Here is a 17160-nt window from a genome sequence, read left to right on the forward strand (position 1 = left end):
GAACGACACTGCTTCGGACACGAACAATGTCCCGAATACTGTCCGGAGCTCTTGAGAAAAAAGGACTTTCGCGTCGAAGAAATGAAGAAATGGATGGAGGATAGTTGAAGATGTTGCTGGTTTTGTGCATGTATGAATGAGATTCATGTTCCATTCAGTCATGTAATGAGCTGCGGGAATAAGTCATTTGTATAATAAGACCTCATGCTCCCCCAACATCCAGGTCCGCCGTGAAATCTTTGCGTATCGTCAGGTTTTCGTACTTGTCTTGGTTCTCGATAACCAAGCCTTGTTCGTTGGCTAGATGCAGCAAGCAAATGAAGCAGTAACTCGTTGAGATGTCGGCCATTGTTTGTTTCGGATACACAGCCTGCAAGCTGTTGACAACGTCGGTAAAGGTCAACGAGCCATCCACAGCTTTGTTTGCTGGATCGTCGGGGACATTGGGTTGAGGAGGCCCAGAGATCTAACAGTTGTGAGTTTGGATGCTATATGAGAGCCTTTTGTAGAACTTACACCTTCAAAACCGATACCTTTCCATAGCTCGTCCTTTAGTCGTTTCACGTCCACCTTCTTCGCGTGCTTTGCGTATTGAACGTATTCGGGCCGGAATCGTCGGCTCTGTGTCACTAGCTGTGCACCAAATGCGTCAGTCTGCGAGCTAGGTAGCATGCCGTCCATCGGTAGCGTCGCTTCGGGTGCATCGGGCGGCGGCGAAAAGTGGTCGCGAGCGTCTGCGAAAACGTCGTCGTCGTCGATAGGCCCACCGGGCATTGGCAAACCGTCGTCTTGGAAGAAGTCGGCATCGTAGTTGCCCTGCAGATCGGCAACGTCGCCCTCTTGACCCTGATTGGCCCAGTAGGCTTCATCGACGCGTGCTGGGTCTCCAGACTGTGCCTGTGCACGGCGCCCTCCCTTTCGTGAGTCCATTCGCGCTTTTGGTTTTAAAAAGAGACGCAGTAGCTGTTTCGAGTTGAAGTGCTTGTCGTCTGGGAGAAGATTCCGCGACTTGGACTTCCATTGCGCTTTTGGTAGAGATATAGTTGAATTGGACGTCGCGGGTGTGTAAAGCATGTCTGCTAGTGTCTGGGCCATGGGTGCGGCGAAGTCAATTTCAAAAGGCTCCCTCTCTCTACGTTTTGTTGGCGCTGTTGCCTTTGCAGAATGCTTGACTCGTGAGATACGCCAATGCTCAGGGCCTGCCCAGCTCTTGTTGAGAGCTTGATCGAAGTATGTCAGAATGTTCTCCTGTTCTTGATCACGACCGTGCATCATAGAGACGCCATACTGAGCACCAGTGCCGAGTGCACCGTCAGCGCTGTCTGGTTCCTCATCCCCTTCGAGGCCCATGGTGTAAACGCGAGCCTGGGGGTTTTGGATTGCTTGACGAACCCAGACCTCTCCGCCTTCGCCAAAGCCCGTTTCCGGAGGAAGATCGAATCCACCCACATTCACGTCGTCGTCATCATCGAAGCCCATGGGGTTGTCGTCATCAAGAAAGAGGCCCGAGCGGTTGCCCGCTTCGTCTTGTTCGTCTTGAGCCTCATCTTGATTGGCAGAGTCATCGGGGGCGCTGAGAAAGGGAAGATGCATGGAACCATTTACATTACCGAGATCGAACGTCTTCATCGATGGACACACGTCTTGCCGGTCGAGCTGGGATAGGTCAGGGAAGTACCTGGCAGCTAGGCCAGATATGTCCACATCGATAGCGTCGGAGGCCTGGGAATGATTTTGCTGCATGTGGCCATGTTCGGGCGCTGGCGTAGCACGTGTGTCGTCGGAGGTGGCATCGTTGGCATCGTCGCTGCTGTCAAAGACGATTCTGCCTCTCCCGTCTATGGCCAGGTGGTTGAGGAGGAGACCCTTTGCTCCGCCCTCGTCAAAGTCGGCAGAGGCTTTCTTGAAGAGCGGGTCGACCGAGAACTCGAGCTCCATCTTCTTGTTCTGCAGTTGTGCAAACGAGGATGCGAGCGTGGCTTCAGCAGAGCGGGCGGCCCTCTTCTTGCGCTTCTTGTGGCCGCCCTCGCCATCCTCGCCATCCTCGCCTTCGCCGTCGTCATCGGCTTCGTCGGCACCATGGCCGTCTCCTCTCGGCTTCTTGCTGGCGTTCTCTGCGAGGCCGCTGAGGAGCTTGCCCGTGTCGGTGGCCACGCTGTCGACCCTGCTGGTGTAGATCTTGACGCAGCCGTCGAGGGTGCAGCTCGCCTTTTGGAAGTTGACGCCGTCGCCCTCCTTGAGCAGCGACATTTCGTGAAAGTAGTCGATGAGCGCAAAGTTCCACGAGTTGTTTGCGTTGATTTTCTGCCGGGCGTGTCAGCGGTGAGCCAGCGAGTTGCGGGCGTGTGTGCCTACGTTGTCCGTGGCCATCTTCATCCACTCCTCGAAGTTTGCCAGCAGCGGCATGACGCGGTTTCCCGGCGTTACGGCGTTGCCCGTGATGTCTGGCATGTCGTCTTGGTCCTGCGACGGCGTGCGGGGGCTGTCGTGGCCGGCGGCCAGCATTGTACGCCGTCTTGCAGGCGTCGCAGTGGCAGTCGAGGCGCGCATCGAGTTGCGCTGGGCTTCTTGTTGCGCATGGCGGCGGATGGCCTTTTCCTGCCGGTCGTCGTTGAGCGGCACCCTGGATGCAACCTGTCAGCCTTGCCCCGCGCGCCGGCCAAACTCGTGCGGCCTACTTGATGGGTGTCTTCTGCGGCGAGGGGGCCGTTTTGTACTTTGTAGCGCGCGCCATGGTGCGTTGGTTGACGGTGCGGTGCTTGGTGTAGCTCATGTCATGGCCGGAGCGTTGTTTGTTTGGGCGCATCCGCGCGGGGGTTAGCGCGCTGCACGCAAAATGCCTAGACAGATCAAGACTAGCGCGTTCAGCCTGGGAAGCTTCCATGTATCACTCATACTCCTTCCCGCATCATCTCACATCCGAGGCCATACACCCACTCTCGCAATATCACGGACATCGGGCTATTTGCAGCCCACCGAGTCACCAAGGCCAGGTACGCGGCCGATGTCTAATCAAGCATGGTTTCCGCAGCTAAACTCTGCTTCCCCACATTTCGTCTGCCACCCTTGTCCCAATATTAATACGCCGCCCCAACTGTTTGAACCTTCGTGTTTACTCGTGACATTTTATAGCGCGGCACCCATTTTCCGTCAATGAGGGATGAGCGGACATTATACGCAATGTGACAGCATCGCGATGCTAGGGTTGTTGGCTGCTCGACAGTATATCTTCGACTGTCTTCCTCGACCCAGCCATTCTCAACTAACATCATCATCTTGACATCCCAACTTCGCCATGCGTCTTCTCGGTCTAGCAGGCCTTGGCCTGTCCGCTTCAGTTGCGAGTGCAACACTCCAGATCGTCCCCGGTGCAACCTGGACAGCAGTGCGTTGCTCCATACCCCTTCCAGACGCCAACTGACGTCGCTTCAGACAAACACAGGTCAGCACATACAGGCTCACGGCGCCGGCATCATCAAGGATGGAGGAAAGTGGTATTGGTGAGAACGGCCGACCTGTAGCCTCAACCCGCTGCCTGTACTGACATACCGACAGGATTGGCGAGGATAAAACCAACGGAACAGCTTTTACAAACATCAACTGCTACTCTTCCACCAACCTCATTGAGTGGACTTATGAAGGTGCGCTGATCTCCCGCACTGCTTCTGGCGATACAGGGCCCAATCGTGTCATCGAGAGACCAAAGGTTATGCACAACAAGCAGACGGGCAAGTATCTTCTATGGATGCACATCGACAGCGCCAACTATGGCGAGGCCAAGATTGGCGTCGCTATTGGAGATAGTGTCTGTGGAAAGTACACATATCTGCGGAGCGAGCGACCGCTGGGCTTCGAGAGCAGAGACTCGGGCGTGTTCGTCGACGATGACGGCAAAGGTTATCTACTCACTGAAGACGTACGCTTCTCTTGCTTAACCATCACAACCAACACTACTGACAAGAACAGCGCAGCAATGGGTTACGCATCAACGCACTCTCCGATGACTATCTCAACGTTACTAGCAATGTCTACGTCTGGAAAGAGAAATACGAATCTCCGGCCCTCATCAAACACGAGGGTGTGTACTTCATGTTCGCTTCACAGCTGACTGGATGGAACCCAAACGACAACTACTACAGCACATCAACGACCCTCTCAGGTCCATGGTCTTCTTGGAAGAAGTTTGCAGACTCTGGATCAAACACGTACGCTTCTCAAACCACCTTCATATTGCCTGTCGGAAACGGATACGTATACATGGGCGATCGATGGCAGAGTGAGAATTTGATGAGAAGCACGTACGTGTGGCTTCCACTCCAAATCTCCGCGACTACCGCCAGCATGAAAAACACGGTCAATTGGATTCTCGACCCCGACACTGGGGCTACTAGCTCTGGGCCTGAAGAAACCTCCTACGAAGGCGAAAGCGCAAACCTTGCCAACGGTGCCGTATCTCAAGCCTGCTCCTCCTGCTCTGGCTCAAAGGCAGCTGGGTACATTGGTGGCACCACGTCGGGATCTGTCACATTTCCCAATGTCCAGTCTTCAGCAACGACCCGCACGACGATGAGGATCAAGCATCTTAATGGGGACAGGAGTCAAAGGTATGCAAATGTAAGTGTGAATGGAAAAACACAGAGGGTAGCGTTCCTGCCCCATGGAGGAGGTGATCCAGCGAGCTCGGTGGTACACGTCGATTTGAAGCAGGGTACAAATGAAGTCGTCATCACCGGTATCAATGGAGGCTGGGGACCAGATGTTGATAGGGTCTTTGTTCCAGTCAGATGAGAATTGCTCGCGCCAGCAACACTCTCATTTTTCAAAGAATGAAGAGACATTTGAGGTATGGTTACAGCGATAAAGGAGGGGAATCGACCGCGAGCTTTGGAAGAGAAAGCAGGAGGCGCGTAAAGTGATTAGATACGATTCTAAGCATGAGAACCTGAGAAAAGGTTAACGGTATTTGAACTCGCAAGTTATCATATACACTTGGTGATACGAGCTGGCCTGCAGCTGCTGAACAAGCAAAGTTATATATACAGTATCTGCGTCGTTACACCATATAAAACAAGACCCGTGAAGCGACACGACAGCCTAAGAAATGAAGTACTTTGCCTTTACACTTCGCGCTGCAGCACCACCGCCAGCTGCCGCACCACCGCCAGCTGCCATATTACTCATAACGAACCGAGCGGCCTCGTTCGCATTAGCGCCATAGGACAAGTGCGGCGCCAGAATGACAGCCTGGCCAGCACAGATGAGATCGCCAGTTGCGCAGATGATTTTTGTGTTTCCGGCTGCGACATTACCGACAGGCTTGCCGTTGTTCGGGTCACCAAAGATGACAGCACTAGACACAAAAGCCGAGTCCTGGGCACTGAGCATGTCCGCTGCATTGTGAACGAGCTGTCCACCTTGTCTAGTTGTTGTTTTGTTGGTCTTCGTGGTCCAGATATCCTATTGAGACTGCTTGTTACTTACGAGTAGCCCGCCATAACCAGCGTAGTGTCAGGGCATTGCGCCCTGACCTGTCCGACCATCTGCGCCATGAGCTGACTGCCGCCTTTGTCACCGCCAGCAAGGAAGCCCGGGACGTCTGCTGGGTACTGGATGCCTTGCACGGCGACGTTGGCAGCACCTCCCATCATCGCGCCGAGGGCCGTGACAAACGGTGGGCCCGCAATGCTGCCCATGTTACCGAGTTCAGTCGTGCCGCGTGCGAAAAGAACGGTCATGGCTTTGCAGCCACCGCCATTCTTCACATCATTCTGCGTCATTGACGTGAGGGCAGCGAATGCGGTGGTTGGGAGGAGGAAGACGAAGGACTTCATGGCTGTAGGGGGGGGGGGGTAACTTTGTTCCGTCAAGGAAGGGATATTAAGGTATTACAAGGATATTGCGAGTGTAGATATAAGAAGAACGGGTATCTTGAGAAATGAAAACGAGATGGATGGGCTGCTGTTCATCAAATGGAGCGAATGACATGTCTTCTTATAATCTGACCCAGCATACTACCATGGCCAACGCTGTACAATCAACCACCGCTTTTCAGAAGTTTGGATATGCAATGTACTCAGCTGTCATGTTTTCACTTGCTTTTCAAAGAGACATCAAACGTCATGCCGGACCGCATATAGCACACATACTGGCGGTCAAGGGTGTCGTGCGACATGTTATACGAGGCCTTCCATGTCGAATCGAGCTCATTGGGAACGAGATTAGGGTTAGAGCTACAGCCCAGTAGCCGCTGTCGCAGTGTACCTGGCGGGGTCTGCGACATAAAACTGCCGAGGTTCACGGGCGATGCGCAGCATGGATAGTACCAGTGTAAGTGGCCGAGGCGGCGAGCTCCATGTAGCGGGGTTGGTGTGAAATTCTTAGCGTCGCTTCCTATCCCTGCAGTTTGATGCTTCGCTGTCCGCGTGACTTGACATCAATGCAACTTCAGACTGTGCTCAGGGCGTCCGACGTTGTATACAGACAACGCGGAAACGGTAAGCCAATCGCGTCCGACATTGATGTTCGGCTAAAATCATGTCTCATGACTCTGAGTTCTGTCGCACTGTGTCCACATCCTGTGACTGTTTCAGCAGCCCGTTCCATTTTTCCAGAACTCGAATCGTCATGCGTTCCAGAGTCAAGGCCCAGTTGCGTTCCAAACTTACGGTCGCACAGCTTCCCGGACATGTCGGCCATCTCGTGCATATGTATCGTCGCCGTCATGGATCGTTCAAGAGCCTTGGTGAGCTTGTTCAGGCGACATGGCGTCTGCTAAAGCACCGTGGCTGCCCAGGCGCCGGGGGGAGGACTCATGGCTTGACATTTGTGCCGCTACTGTGGGAGGACGCCTGTCGAGCTGATGCATCGCGTATACCTGTTGGGAAGATTCGAAAGGGCTTTGTTGCAGAAAACGCTGGCAAAGCGATGAGAAAAGGGCGACGTTGGCTACTTTGGTATTCGGCGTCACCCCACCTCTGCCCCAAGAGGAAGGTACTAGCGACTGCGATATTCTAGTTCGTAGTACTTTATATAACAACCAGCACTGCGCAAGACGAGGACCTTTGGTAGATAGTTCCAGAGAGTATTGCAAGCGAACACGCATCATGCCTCTCCAAGTCCATCGCATTACCTCCCCCACCGACTTTGAAAAGTTCGTCGGCATACAGATTGCTGCCTTCGCCAACGGCGGTGGTATCACTTCTCTGCTCACGCCCAGTCCCATCACAGACGAGTATATCCAAAAGTCCATCGGCAAGCACGTCAAGTCGTGGAGCGAAGAAAAAGATGTTGTTTACCTCAAAGTCATTGACACCGATCTCGACGGGAAGATGATTGCAGTCGCCAAATGGCGCATCAACGAGCAGGAGCGCAGTGAAGAAGAAGCCAAGAAGATGTATCCAGTACCTGACGAACAAGACCTAGGGCAACAAGGCTTGCTGGACTTTATGGCTTTTCTGGGTCGGGTGAGGAAAGAGTACATGGGAACGAAGCCTTTTTACTGTTAGTGCTCAGCCCAACGTACCGAAATGCTCTGCTAACGAAAAACAGTTTTGCACATTCTCGCCACGCACCCAGACCATCATCGTAGAGGTGCAGGAGCCATGCTACTCGACTGGGGTACCAAGCAAGCGGACCGCGCAAAGCTGCCTGCGTTCTTGGAATCATCACCGATGGGCAGGCCTTTGTATGAGAGAATGGGATTCCAAGCCAAAGAGGGTGAGTTGTGGACAAACGGAATTCCTTTAAGACTGTCACTGACTTTGTATTTCCAACGTTGCAGTGGTAACGTGGGATCTGTCGAATTACGGTTTAGAAGGTACAGATTACAGCACAGTGATGCTTCGGGAGCCCACTCTATAGACAGCTCTAGGGGTTGTAGCACAAGCAATGCCAAGAATACAATGGTCAGACTTCTGATTGCAGTGAGCAGTGATACGTCCTCTGAAGACGTCTACGCTCGCAGGCTGTCTCGAAGCCTCTCAAATACATCGGACATCTTACTCACACAAGCCGTTCTTTCTCAAATCTGACTTTTACATCCAAACCTCTCCTGCTCAAGTTCTCCACTCTTCTTACAAATTCCATTTCCTTTCCTCCCTGTCCTAGCGCCGACACCCTGCCTACTCCCTCCACCATCACCTCATTCAAATCATCCATTCTATCTAGCGCTGCGAAAAAGTACTCCACATTCGCCTGACCTCCTTCGCACTCCAGAATGCTCATGGCCGGCTGCACAAGAGCGAGTGCCTTGATCTCGGAAATAGCTGGTCCTGCGCAAGCGAAGAAGACAACCGCCGTCTGTAGACCTAGAATCCTTAAAAGAAACTTTGAGCACACGTACGAAAGGCATTCAGCCCGGATCTGGCGGCAGACTCGAAAGAGAGGATGGTGCAGTACCGACGCAGCGAGATGCTCTGGTTTGGCGCAATTTACAATCGTGATGGAAGACAGATCTGGGTAGATAGCCATGGTGTATATGTGATTGCGTATCTCGCCCGGTAGTTCCAGAAACTTGTCACCTGTCTTTTGAGTCTGTATAGAGTCAGTTGTCTGTTGTACCAGAGCGCTGGGTTTGGTTACGGGCGATGCTGGCGTATTGCCGCTGAGTCGCTTGTGGCGCAACCATTTCATCATCATTATTTCTATTGTGTAGTCGTCTCTAAAGGTAGAATGGCGACGACAGATTGATGCAACTCTCCCAATGACGGAGAATGCGGGTAGGTGGGGCATATCCACATTGGGATAGCTCGCCTTGATAATCACCTGCAACGCAGCTCTTCCATGAAACCTGCAATACCGCGCAAGTATCTCCCTATGATGTTTGATTCCCATGGATTACAATACACAGACGCGTTGCTATGGTAGAATATCCGATACAGACCCATGGCTTGCTTAGGCATTGTACCAACGCCCTTTTCACACCAGCTATGGCATGCGCATTCATATGACCCTAGAAAACAAGGAAAGACTTTGTAATGCATACAAGATCCACGCTACTCTTATCTCGTAATCTTTGGGGTCTCACTGATTGGGATGTCAGGTCGACCAGTCGTTCTGATTCTCTCTCGTATCAATCTTTCCATTCTGCTCAATGACCGCACCAAAGAAGTTGTTCCTTCGGTGTCACTCTTCTCAAGGTCACCTCCCTCATTCCTTTCCTCCGCATAAGCTCGGATGGTATGTCCAAGGCTGCGGCTTGGAGTCTGCAGCGCGAATGGTGAGGAGACGGAAGGGCTCTGGACTGCTGAAAACGACGAGTCGGTATTAGTACTTGTCTCCCAGTGCCAATCTTGTTCAGCGTCAAGCTGGAGTGATTGTGCCGACTGCGATGTGAGTGGTTGTAAGGCGATTGGGCGACTGTGGACTTGTTGACTCGCAGGCCTGGAGTTGTGTTTATTACGGCGAAGGTGGAAGAAGATTCCGAATAGAGCTATAACGATTGCAAAAATTATACCAGCAACTGGAGCCAAGTATTTGCCGTTCTCATCGAACCTGGGAAACATCAGCCTGTGATCTGAAAGATATAGAACCCGCACGTACCATTGATGCTTGCCCCGTGAGGTATTCTGGCTTGTCTCGGTTGAGGTAGGGGTTGGGAGAGTTGGGTGATCCACAAGCTTGGATGCGACCGTCGTTTCTACAGCCGCCGAACTCACGGTCAACGTGGAGATGAATATGTTCGTCCTCGTTGGCTCTGGGCGTGTACACAGATGGATGTAGTAGCCGTGGACAATCGCATCATCCCTGTCGTTGCATACATCGTGACAGATGACCCCACTCTCATGGAGGCTGCGCAGGGAGTCGGACTGACAGATGCAGTTTCTGTACGTGAACAGATCGGATGTCGGAGCCGCTGGCGGAAGACAATTCGCTTCAGAGACCTTGAAGATCTGGCATGACCTTGCACAAGCTGGTAGTAGGTTATAATTAAAGAAGTTTATGTCTTGATTCTTGCTCCCAGTTCTCGCGGAGGGATGCATGGTTGGTTGTTGGTTGATCAGTGACACGGTGTGAGCTTCCTGGAAAGGTATTTCTAGCTGCGAGTCGTTTGCATGCAGCGCATTTCCAGAACGAACTTGGTCCGGTTTCCAAGTACGCTTCACTCGCTGGTGTTTTCACGAAGCTTTACGAGCCACTCACTGTCCCTCCGCCGCACGGTCGCAACATTTTTTCTGGCTCTACCGCTTCCATATTCCCACTCTAGGCGTTGTACATGTATTAATCGACATCGGCCCTGGCAACTGGATAATCACGAATCGATGTAGGTATCCAAGAAAAAGTAGTCGTGTAGGCGGAAGAAGACTCCAGTCTGGCAGGCTGGTTCATATGAATGACTCGGACAATGACCGACGACTCCGGCTTCTCCGATCATTCCCAATCGCCTTGTGCTCTCTCTTGACTAGGTAGCCATTGCCGCGCAAGACTGCCCAGGTGTCTGTACATTGCATTAGTCGAGAAAGCACTGGTCGCATACAATGACAGGATATAGGGTTCGGAGTTCTTGACGTGCATAATCGAAGGCACTGCGAAGCCTTGCATGATGGCGTTGACAGATGATTTCACGGTGTCATTGATAAGATGGTGTTGGGAGCATGTGTGCATGTTTGGGTGTAGGGTTAAGTCTTGGCGAGCACTTGCGGAGTTCTCGGGGGTGCCAAGATGACGTGGTGTTTGCATGGTTTGCATCCTCGCCAGAACTTTGCGACAGCGAGTCTCGTCAGCCACGATCAGCACCACCATAATGCTCGCACGCACTCATGTGCTCTCCCGCGTACTTCCGAGGGCGCTCTCACGGCCTCGCGCTATAACATGTTCTCAACCCCGCCCTGTACCAGCCTGCCTTCAACGCGGAAAGCGCACAAAAGCGGCCAAATCCGACGGATCGGAGCACGATGCGACGGCTGAATCCAGGCCTTCGCTGCTGGACCGGCTCAAGGGCGCACGATCTGTCTTCGAGGACGATGCGAAAACAGACAGAGCCATGCGCCCGCTGTCCGATGCCGAGCTCGAACGTGACGACATGCCCGTCATCAACTGGTATGAGCAGGACTTGGACAAAGGCACGCCGCAGCGTCTCGTTGACCGCATAGCCACGCCGGAAGACCGCAAGAAAGACAAGGAGATGTACATGATGATAGAGGAATCGCAGAAGAACCCCGATTATGATGACGCAAGGCTGAACCGGCGCCTCATCGACAGCCTGCTGGCCAACCCAAACTTTGCTGAGTTGACGCACGAGCTCAAGGACATCAAGGAAAGCATCAAGTCAAAGGAAGAGCTCCAGCAGCTGGAAGAGCAGGAAGCCATCGAAGCAGGGAAAGAAAGCAAAGAGTTCAACACTGGCCTACGGACGGCCACACTGCGAATTCTACAAGACATTGTTGGGGATCCGGATATCGGAGATGCAAAGGCTGATCTCCAAAAGTGCATCGACGAGATGCCAGAGGTGGAAGACATGGACGACCCCGGCTTCCAGGCCATGTTGAACAAGGCAATGGATAAGCTTGGGGCCAATGAAGCCATGCAGAAGAAGGTTGCTGCATTGAGCGAACATTTCGATAGCCCACAGCTAGAGACTGAATGGGAAGAGTACCAGAGACACACCGAGGACGCCATTGCTGAAGCCGAGGCCCCAGATGACGATCTCGCCATGGTAACGCCCGAGGACATGCAAGACGTGGACAAGCTCCTACTCCAGATGAGAGACGTCATGAAGTCGCTGGGTGGCGACAGTGGCCTTGAAGCGGAACTCGATGCAGCCCTCAACGAAGACTCCACGCCGAGCCAAGACCAGGAAGGGGTATTTGAACGCGAGATGGATCCTCAGGAACTAGCAGAGGAACTGAAGAAGTTTGCAGAGTCAAAGGCATCGCAGCCCCAACAGCTTGTCGAGGACGAGGAAGATGTGCCCGCCCATCTGCAAGCCAAGGTTGACGAGATCATGAAAGACCCGAAGCTAATGGAGAAGCTCTTGTACATCCAGAAGCTCATTTCCCAAAACAAGCAACAGCAAGGTGATCTTACTACCATTGCGCACGACAGTGCACCCGACCCCTACCAACTCGAAGATAGCCGTACGGTGACGCTAAAAGAGCGTATGGTTGCCGCCCTCCAAGACCCAGAACACGCCGCCGCCCTCCAACAACTCCGCGTCCAGCTGCCCCCACCATTCAACATCGCACCCGCGCTCAAGTCCTTCAACCAAGCCATTGAGCTCGCATACATTGGCGCAAACGACGACATTCGCCGCATCCTCTGGCGCTCGTACCAGAAAGCGCGGTCTTTGCCCCTGTTTCTCCAAAGCATTGGCGACGAGGCCTGGGATATATTGTATTACTCCCAGGCGGTCACATGGGGCAGTAATCAGAATCGTGAGAGTCATCTCAGAATATTGCTGGCAGACCTCAAGAGTCTGGGACGAGACGGCCCACCGACGCATCCTAGTTCACTTGTTAATGGGGGCGTTGAGTAGTTGGATGCATGAAGGGCTTGAGATTTCATGGTGATGTATTATTGATGTATGATATGACGACGTGTGTATGATACCCCCTGAATACGTAGGACTCCAAAGGCACTTTTCAAGAGTCATTGGCCATTTCATTTGACACTACGTTTCGTGTAGAATACTGAGGAACTAGCTCCTTGCACCTCTGGCATTGGCAATGTGCCAAGAGTCACCGTGAGCCAACATTTGATTCTCTGTGTCGCACTGGAACAGTACCGGTTGTCATTACCACCCCGCAACTCTCGTCAGCAGTATCACTCTCTACGACTCTATACGAACCTCTCAACCTCATCTTTACTCATATCCACCCCCGCTCTCTCATACCAGCTCTCATGCGAGTAATCCTTCTTCGGTCCCTCAACCTCGTATCTAATCATGAACCGTTCAATCTTTGCACCACGGAACTTGAACTCGCAATGGTTGCGGTAGGTATCAGGATCACACCAATGGTAGCCTTTGGCCATCCATCCAGACTTGTTGTCATCTGGCGCGTAGAACGCCCATGTGTTGAACAGTGCTCCTACGTTTTTGTTGTCGTCTTTGGCAAACCATGCTGTGATCTCGTCACGTCTCTCATTGTATCGATAGATGTACCGACGAGTTGCAGGAAAAGACAGGCCAGTGTCCATGGTGAAGGTGCCTTGTTCCACATACAGATACTCGGATACGTACGTTGTGGGATCGGTAGATTGACGTGGGTGGAAGTGTGCTGTGCCCACAAACACGCCACCAGGTGTGTTGGTACGCGAGTCAATCTTGCGTGTCATGTTCCACACACCTTGCATGCCTGTAAACACTGCGGCAGCAACGAACCGAGCATCTTCCTGGGAGGCCTGGAGTACCTTGGCAACGTCTTCGACTACTTCCTTCGCCTGGGAACTGGTACTTGCGTGGTGGTATCGCGATGGAAACGCAGGACCCGTTTGACCGCCAAACAGCGAGTCGTCGCGCGAGACGCCTGTCTCTCGTGCAAATTCTTCAACCAGACCAACGTAATCTGCCATCCAGAATTGAGGTACTTGTAACGATTTCTGGTTCATGGCTTCTTGCATACGTTTTGTGTCGTCATACTTGTATAGTTCAGACACCGGAGGTGGCAACTGCTCAGACTCGCGCTTGACCCAGGTTTGAGCAAGAAGCCGAGCCTGCATCTCCATCACGCCCCAGTAAGGGCCTTCATAGAAGCCCACAAACCCTACTGTAGGAACTCGCTGCGAGAATACCGATCCACGGGAGAGGAGATATGGTATGCGCAAATTTGGGGTGGTGATGTCGTCGGCGAGAAGGCTTCTGACGCGAGGATCAAGCCAGTCAAGGTCGGCTTTGTAGCCAGTAGCTTCAATGATGCCCACGACGTCGCAGACTTTGCTCTGGCTCTATGAGCTATCAGTATTTTTATTAATACCGGAATTAGGAGCATCATAATTACCACGGGCTGACTTCCCGATCCATGGTACCAGGGCTCGTACTGCTTCAGACCAATGTCTAGAAAATTACCGTCATCCGCCTGGGCGACACCGTCAACCCATCCTCTCACTGGTACAATAATTCCGCTTCTCACAAACTCCCTATAAGTGTCTGTAATGCCAGTATACCCGGGATATTGTGTCTGACTTGCTGTGTATGCAAGCTCGGCATATCCCGCGTCGCTCTCATCACATCCTATACTCGTTCTCAAGAATTCATGTCCTTTACGTGCCTTATCCGGTGGTACCGTAGAGATGGCTGCCGAAATTTCCCCATCACCACGACGTGAAAGGTTGTAGAGAACCAGATCCAGGGGCAGGAATTTGGGTGCCGGATTGAACTCTCCGTCTTGATTCTGAGGATCCCGAGGAAGATAGCGAGGAAGGCAGTAGAAGGGACGATTAATGATATGAAAGACCCTGCTATCAGCATGTGGAGAAGTCTTCTCAGTGGATGAATTTCTTGCGTCGGAGATTTGAAAGGCAGCCTGTGCAGCAGCTTCTGAGCCGCTAATGCCACCCCCAATTACGACAATCTTGCCGGGAGAACTCGTCAACTCGGAGAGAGTCCGGAACTTTGAGGAGTGCTGGATGTTTGAGAGACGTCTGGAAGGAGTAGGGTCGAAGGTACCAGCCGGCTTGTTGAAGAAGCCAGTAGCCACAATCAATTGGTCAAACGTACGGGTGTCTAGCTGGCCGGTACCGTCGTCGCTAGTCACTTTCCATGTATGATTTTCTTGCAGGGATGCGTTAACAACTCGCTTTCCGAGGAGCAGATTGTCGGTGATGCCAAAGCTCTTTACGTATGCTTCGAGATACCGCCCCACTTGCCATGCTCTAGGGAATGTGGGCGGGGCAGCTAGTTGATGTACAGCGGGCCTCGAGAGATCCAAGTCTACTGAAGTCCACGGTAAATCGGAAAAGGCGACAGTGTATCTGCTCAAATTGGTCCGCATCTCTGGGCTGCATTTTTCACCTAGTCCTCCATGCCCATCCCTCCACATGCCACCTACGCGGTCTGCGGCCTCATACACGGTAACCGCATAGCCATGCTGTTTAAAAGTCTTTGCAGCAACCAGTCCTGCAGGCCCAGCTCCTACAATGCAAATGGACTGTTCCTCTTTATGAGACATGATCGCCGGCTGAGCTGTGAGACGGCGAAGTGGGAGAACGACCAAGCGAGAAATGGGCAGGTGCCAAGCACTCGAGCATGAAGCGCGGTGGAGTAGAGCTCGGGGCAACTTTGGGAGAATTACGACAAGCAGACGTGCAGGGCGAGTGAGGTGGTGATGAGAAGTCCGATGCTAGCATGCGATGCGCTAGGAAGATGCCCCTCGGAGGATCAGCCAATGAGAAAAAGGTGCAACGCAGGACAGGATGGCAGATGCGGAAGGGCGATTTTGCAACGAAATCTATTCAGTGAGTACTCCAGAGTTGATCAGAGTCCCTTTCATGGTCTGAAACTGCGTCTTCCCATACTATGTAGGCGTTAGTGGGCGACTGGGCCATCTCGTGCGTGCTGCAGAGGCGGCGTACCGAAATCAAATAACGAATGTGACCCTGCATCGCGATTAGCTTGAATACTGAGGGCGACGGGACGTGAACGCACAAGATCGGTAACGGAACGATGTTGTTCAAATTCCGATCTTGCGAACTGCCGCATGTCCTTCCTTGCTCCTGCGTCGGGTATGTTGGAGGTACTGCGCACAATCTCTCTCCACAACGCCAACACGCGTTGCCGCTGAATGAACTAGATGGCAATCAGCAGGCGCTGTGCAGTGTAAGCCATGTGTTGCAAGGACATACGTGGTCCAGGCCCACAGGACTCTTTCCTCGTGCTCGCAGCCGGGAAGGAGGCTTGGACGCTACCGTGGCATATCTTCGCAGCATTCCCTCAGTCGTGTGTGGAACACTCGGATTAGCTGAATCTGAAAATGCAGATGGGGACACGAAAGGAGTGGATGGTTGACTGGATGAGGCTCTACAGCGATGTAGGCTGACGTATCGAGACGAATCAGCTAGGCTATGATGATGCTAGTCGTCCAAGGATGCGTGTGCAGGATCGGCACCACCCCGACGCGACATGGTTTGGGCTAAGTGATTGAACGGCCATGCTCGAGACAGAACACGACTGTGATGCGTGCCATAAACGGTGACCGCACTCGAGGCGCCTACCAGCGCTGTTTCCAGGAACCGGCATGGAGTGCATTCACGCCACGAAGCCCATGTCGCGTCTTCCCCACCAGACGCGATGCCCAACCACCAAGCCCACGCAGCCGCGGCCAGCCCGATACCCACGTTCATCCGTCGCAAACAACGCGAGCTCCACGACATGGGCGTCCACGATGGACACAGACAGGACCCGGGCTGCATTGAGACATCCACGCACGTCGCCGCACGCGTACAGGCCGTACAGACTCTGCTGCGAGAAGACGTCTACCTGAGCGCATACGGCGCGCCGCATCTGCCATGTCCGGTCTCATTCCAGTATGTCCCGTCGGCTGTTGCCCTCAGCAAAGATGAGCTCGAGGCTTGTCTCGGCCTCGTCAGCAAGACCTCGGGACACGACTACAAGGCATCGAGCGTCGGCTGGAACCCGCGCAAGAAGCGCGAGGAGATGCTCGACAGCGAGATGATGTATCTCCTGGTGCGTCGACGCCCTACCGACACGGCTGGCCAGAGGACCATGGAGCAGACGCAGAAAACAAACAACTTGCACAACCAGATGGAAGCCCAGACCGAAACAGCAAAAGAGTCGCGTTCAGTCCAAAATTCGCCAGACCGCCAGACCAGTAGCGACAACTGCATTCTCGGCTTCACCTCCTTCATGTTCACGTACGACGACCCTCCGTACCAGGACCGCCCGGTTCTCTACATCTACGAGATCCATCTCGAGGAGCTGCTGCGCGGACAAGGCCTCGGACCGCGTCTCATCAAATTCGTCGAGAATGCGGCGCACGCATGTCAGATCAAAAAGACGATGCTTACCGTCTTCACCGCGAACAAGCGCGCAAAGGGCATGTATGAGAGCTTGGGCTACACCAGGGATGAGGCTAGTCCAAACGACAGGGTTACGAGAAACAAGGTCATCAAGGCCGATTATCTCATCATGAGCAAGTCAATCGACTGAAGATATTAATTAAAAAGTAAGATTGCTAGACAGTCTATACACAGACGCCGAGTCCTGTA

At 53.0% G+C, this 17160-nt stretch overlaps 8 protein-coding genes across 8 annotated transcripts; 4 read left to right on the forward strand and 4 right to left on the reverse strand.

The window, feature by feature from the left end:
• Positions 1-202: 202 nt before the first annotated feature.
• Positions 203-2734, reverse strand: ACET3X_008007 (uncharacterized protein; the record flags this gene model as incomplete). Its single annotated transcript, XM_069454462.1, has 4 exons — positions 203-466; positions 517-2304; positions 2356-2623; positions 2679-2734. The coding sequence occupies 4 exons, from the start codon at positions 2732-2734 to the stop codon at positions 203-205; spliced, it is 2376 nt and encodes a 791-aa protein (XP_069303609.1).
• Positions 2735-3295: 561 nt separating this feature from the next.
• Positions 3296-4788, forward strand: ACET3X_008008 (uncharacterized protein; the record flags this gene model as incomplete). Its single annotated transcript, XM_069454473.1, has 4 exons — positions 3296-3385; positions 3433-3500; positions 3556-3916; positions 3967-4788. The coding sequence occupies 4 exons, from the start codon at positions 3296-3298 to the stop codon at positions 4786-4788; spliced, it is 1341 nt and encodes a 446-aa protein (XP_069303610.1).
• Positions 4789-5094: 306 nt separating this feature from the next.
• ACET3X_008009 (uncharacterized protein) lies at positions 5095-5831 on the reverse strand (the record flags this gene model as incomplete). The annotated part of the gene is made up of 2 exons (XM_069454484.1): positions 5095-5419; positions 5482-5831. The coding sequence occupies 2 exons, from the start codon at positions 5829-5831 to the stop codon at positions 5095-5097; spliced, it is 675 nt and encodes a 224-aa protein (XP_069303611.1).
• Positions 5832-7103: 1272 nt separating this feature from the next.
• ACET3X_008010 (uncharacterized protein) lies at positions 7104-7860 on the forward strand (the record flags this gene model as incomplete). Its single annotated transcript, XM_069454495.1, has 3 exons — positions 7104-7500; positions 7549-7716; positions 7781-7860. The coding sequence occupies 3 exons, from the start codon at positions 7104-7106 to the stop codon at positions 7858-7860; spliced, it is 645 nt and encodes a 214-aa protein (XP_069303612.1).
• Positions 7861-10741: 2881 nt separating this feature from the next.
• Positions 10742-12472, forward strand: ACET3X_008011 (uncharacterized protein; the record flags this gene model as incomplete). Its single annotated transcript, XM_069454505.1, has 1 exon — positions 10742-12472. One exon carries the CDS (start codon positions 10742-10744, stop codon positions 12470-12472), a length of 1731 nt encoding a protein of 576 aa, XP_069303613.1.
• A 302-nt stretch (positions 12473-12774) lies between these two features.
• ACET3X_008012 (uncharacterized protein) lies at positions 12775-15104 on the reverse strand (the record flags this gene model as incomplete). The annotated part of the gene is made up of 2 exons (XM_069454516.1): positions 12775-13881; positions 13935-15104. 2 exons carry the CDS (start codon positions 15102-15104, stop codon positions 12775-12777), a joined length of 2277 nt encoding a protein of 758 aa, XP_069303614.1.
• A 279-nt stretch (positions 15105-15383) lies between these two features.
• Positions 15384-15861, reverse strand: ACET3X_008013 (uncharacterized protein; the record flags this gene model as incomplete). Its single annotated transcript, XM_069454527.1, has 4 exons — positions 15384-15449; positions 15508-15531; positions 15581-15721; positions 15778-15861. The coding sequence occupies 4 exons, from the start codon at positions 15859-15861 to the stop codon at positions 15384-15386; spliced, it is 315 nt and encodes a 104-aa protein (XP_069303615.1).
• A 361-nt stretch (positions 15862-16222) lies between these two features.
• On the forward strand, positions 16223-17101 carry ACET3X_008014 (uncharacterized protein; the record flags this gene model as incomplete). Its single annotated transcript, XM_069454539.1, has 1 exon — positions 16223-17101. The coding sequence occupies one exon, from the start codon at positions 16223-16225 to the stop codon at positions 17099-17101; it is 879 nt and encodes a 292-aa protein (XP_069303616.1).
• Positions 17102-17160: the final 59 nt, after the last annotated feature.

This window comes from Alternaria dauci, chromosome 8 (assembly GCF_042100115.1).
Source record: "Alternaria dauci strain A2016 chromosome 8, whole genome shotgun sequence".
Classification (NCBI taxonomy): domain Eukaryota; kingdom Fungi; phylum Ascomycota; class Dothideomycetes; order Pleosporales; family Pleosporaceae; genus Alternaria; species Alternaria dauci.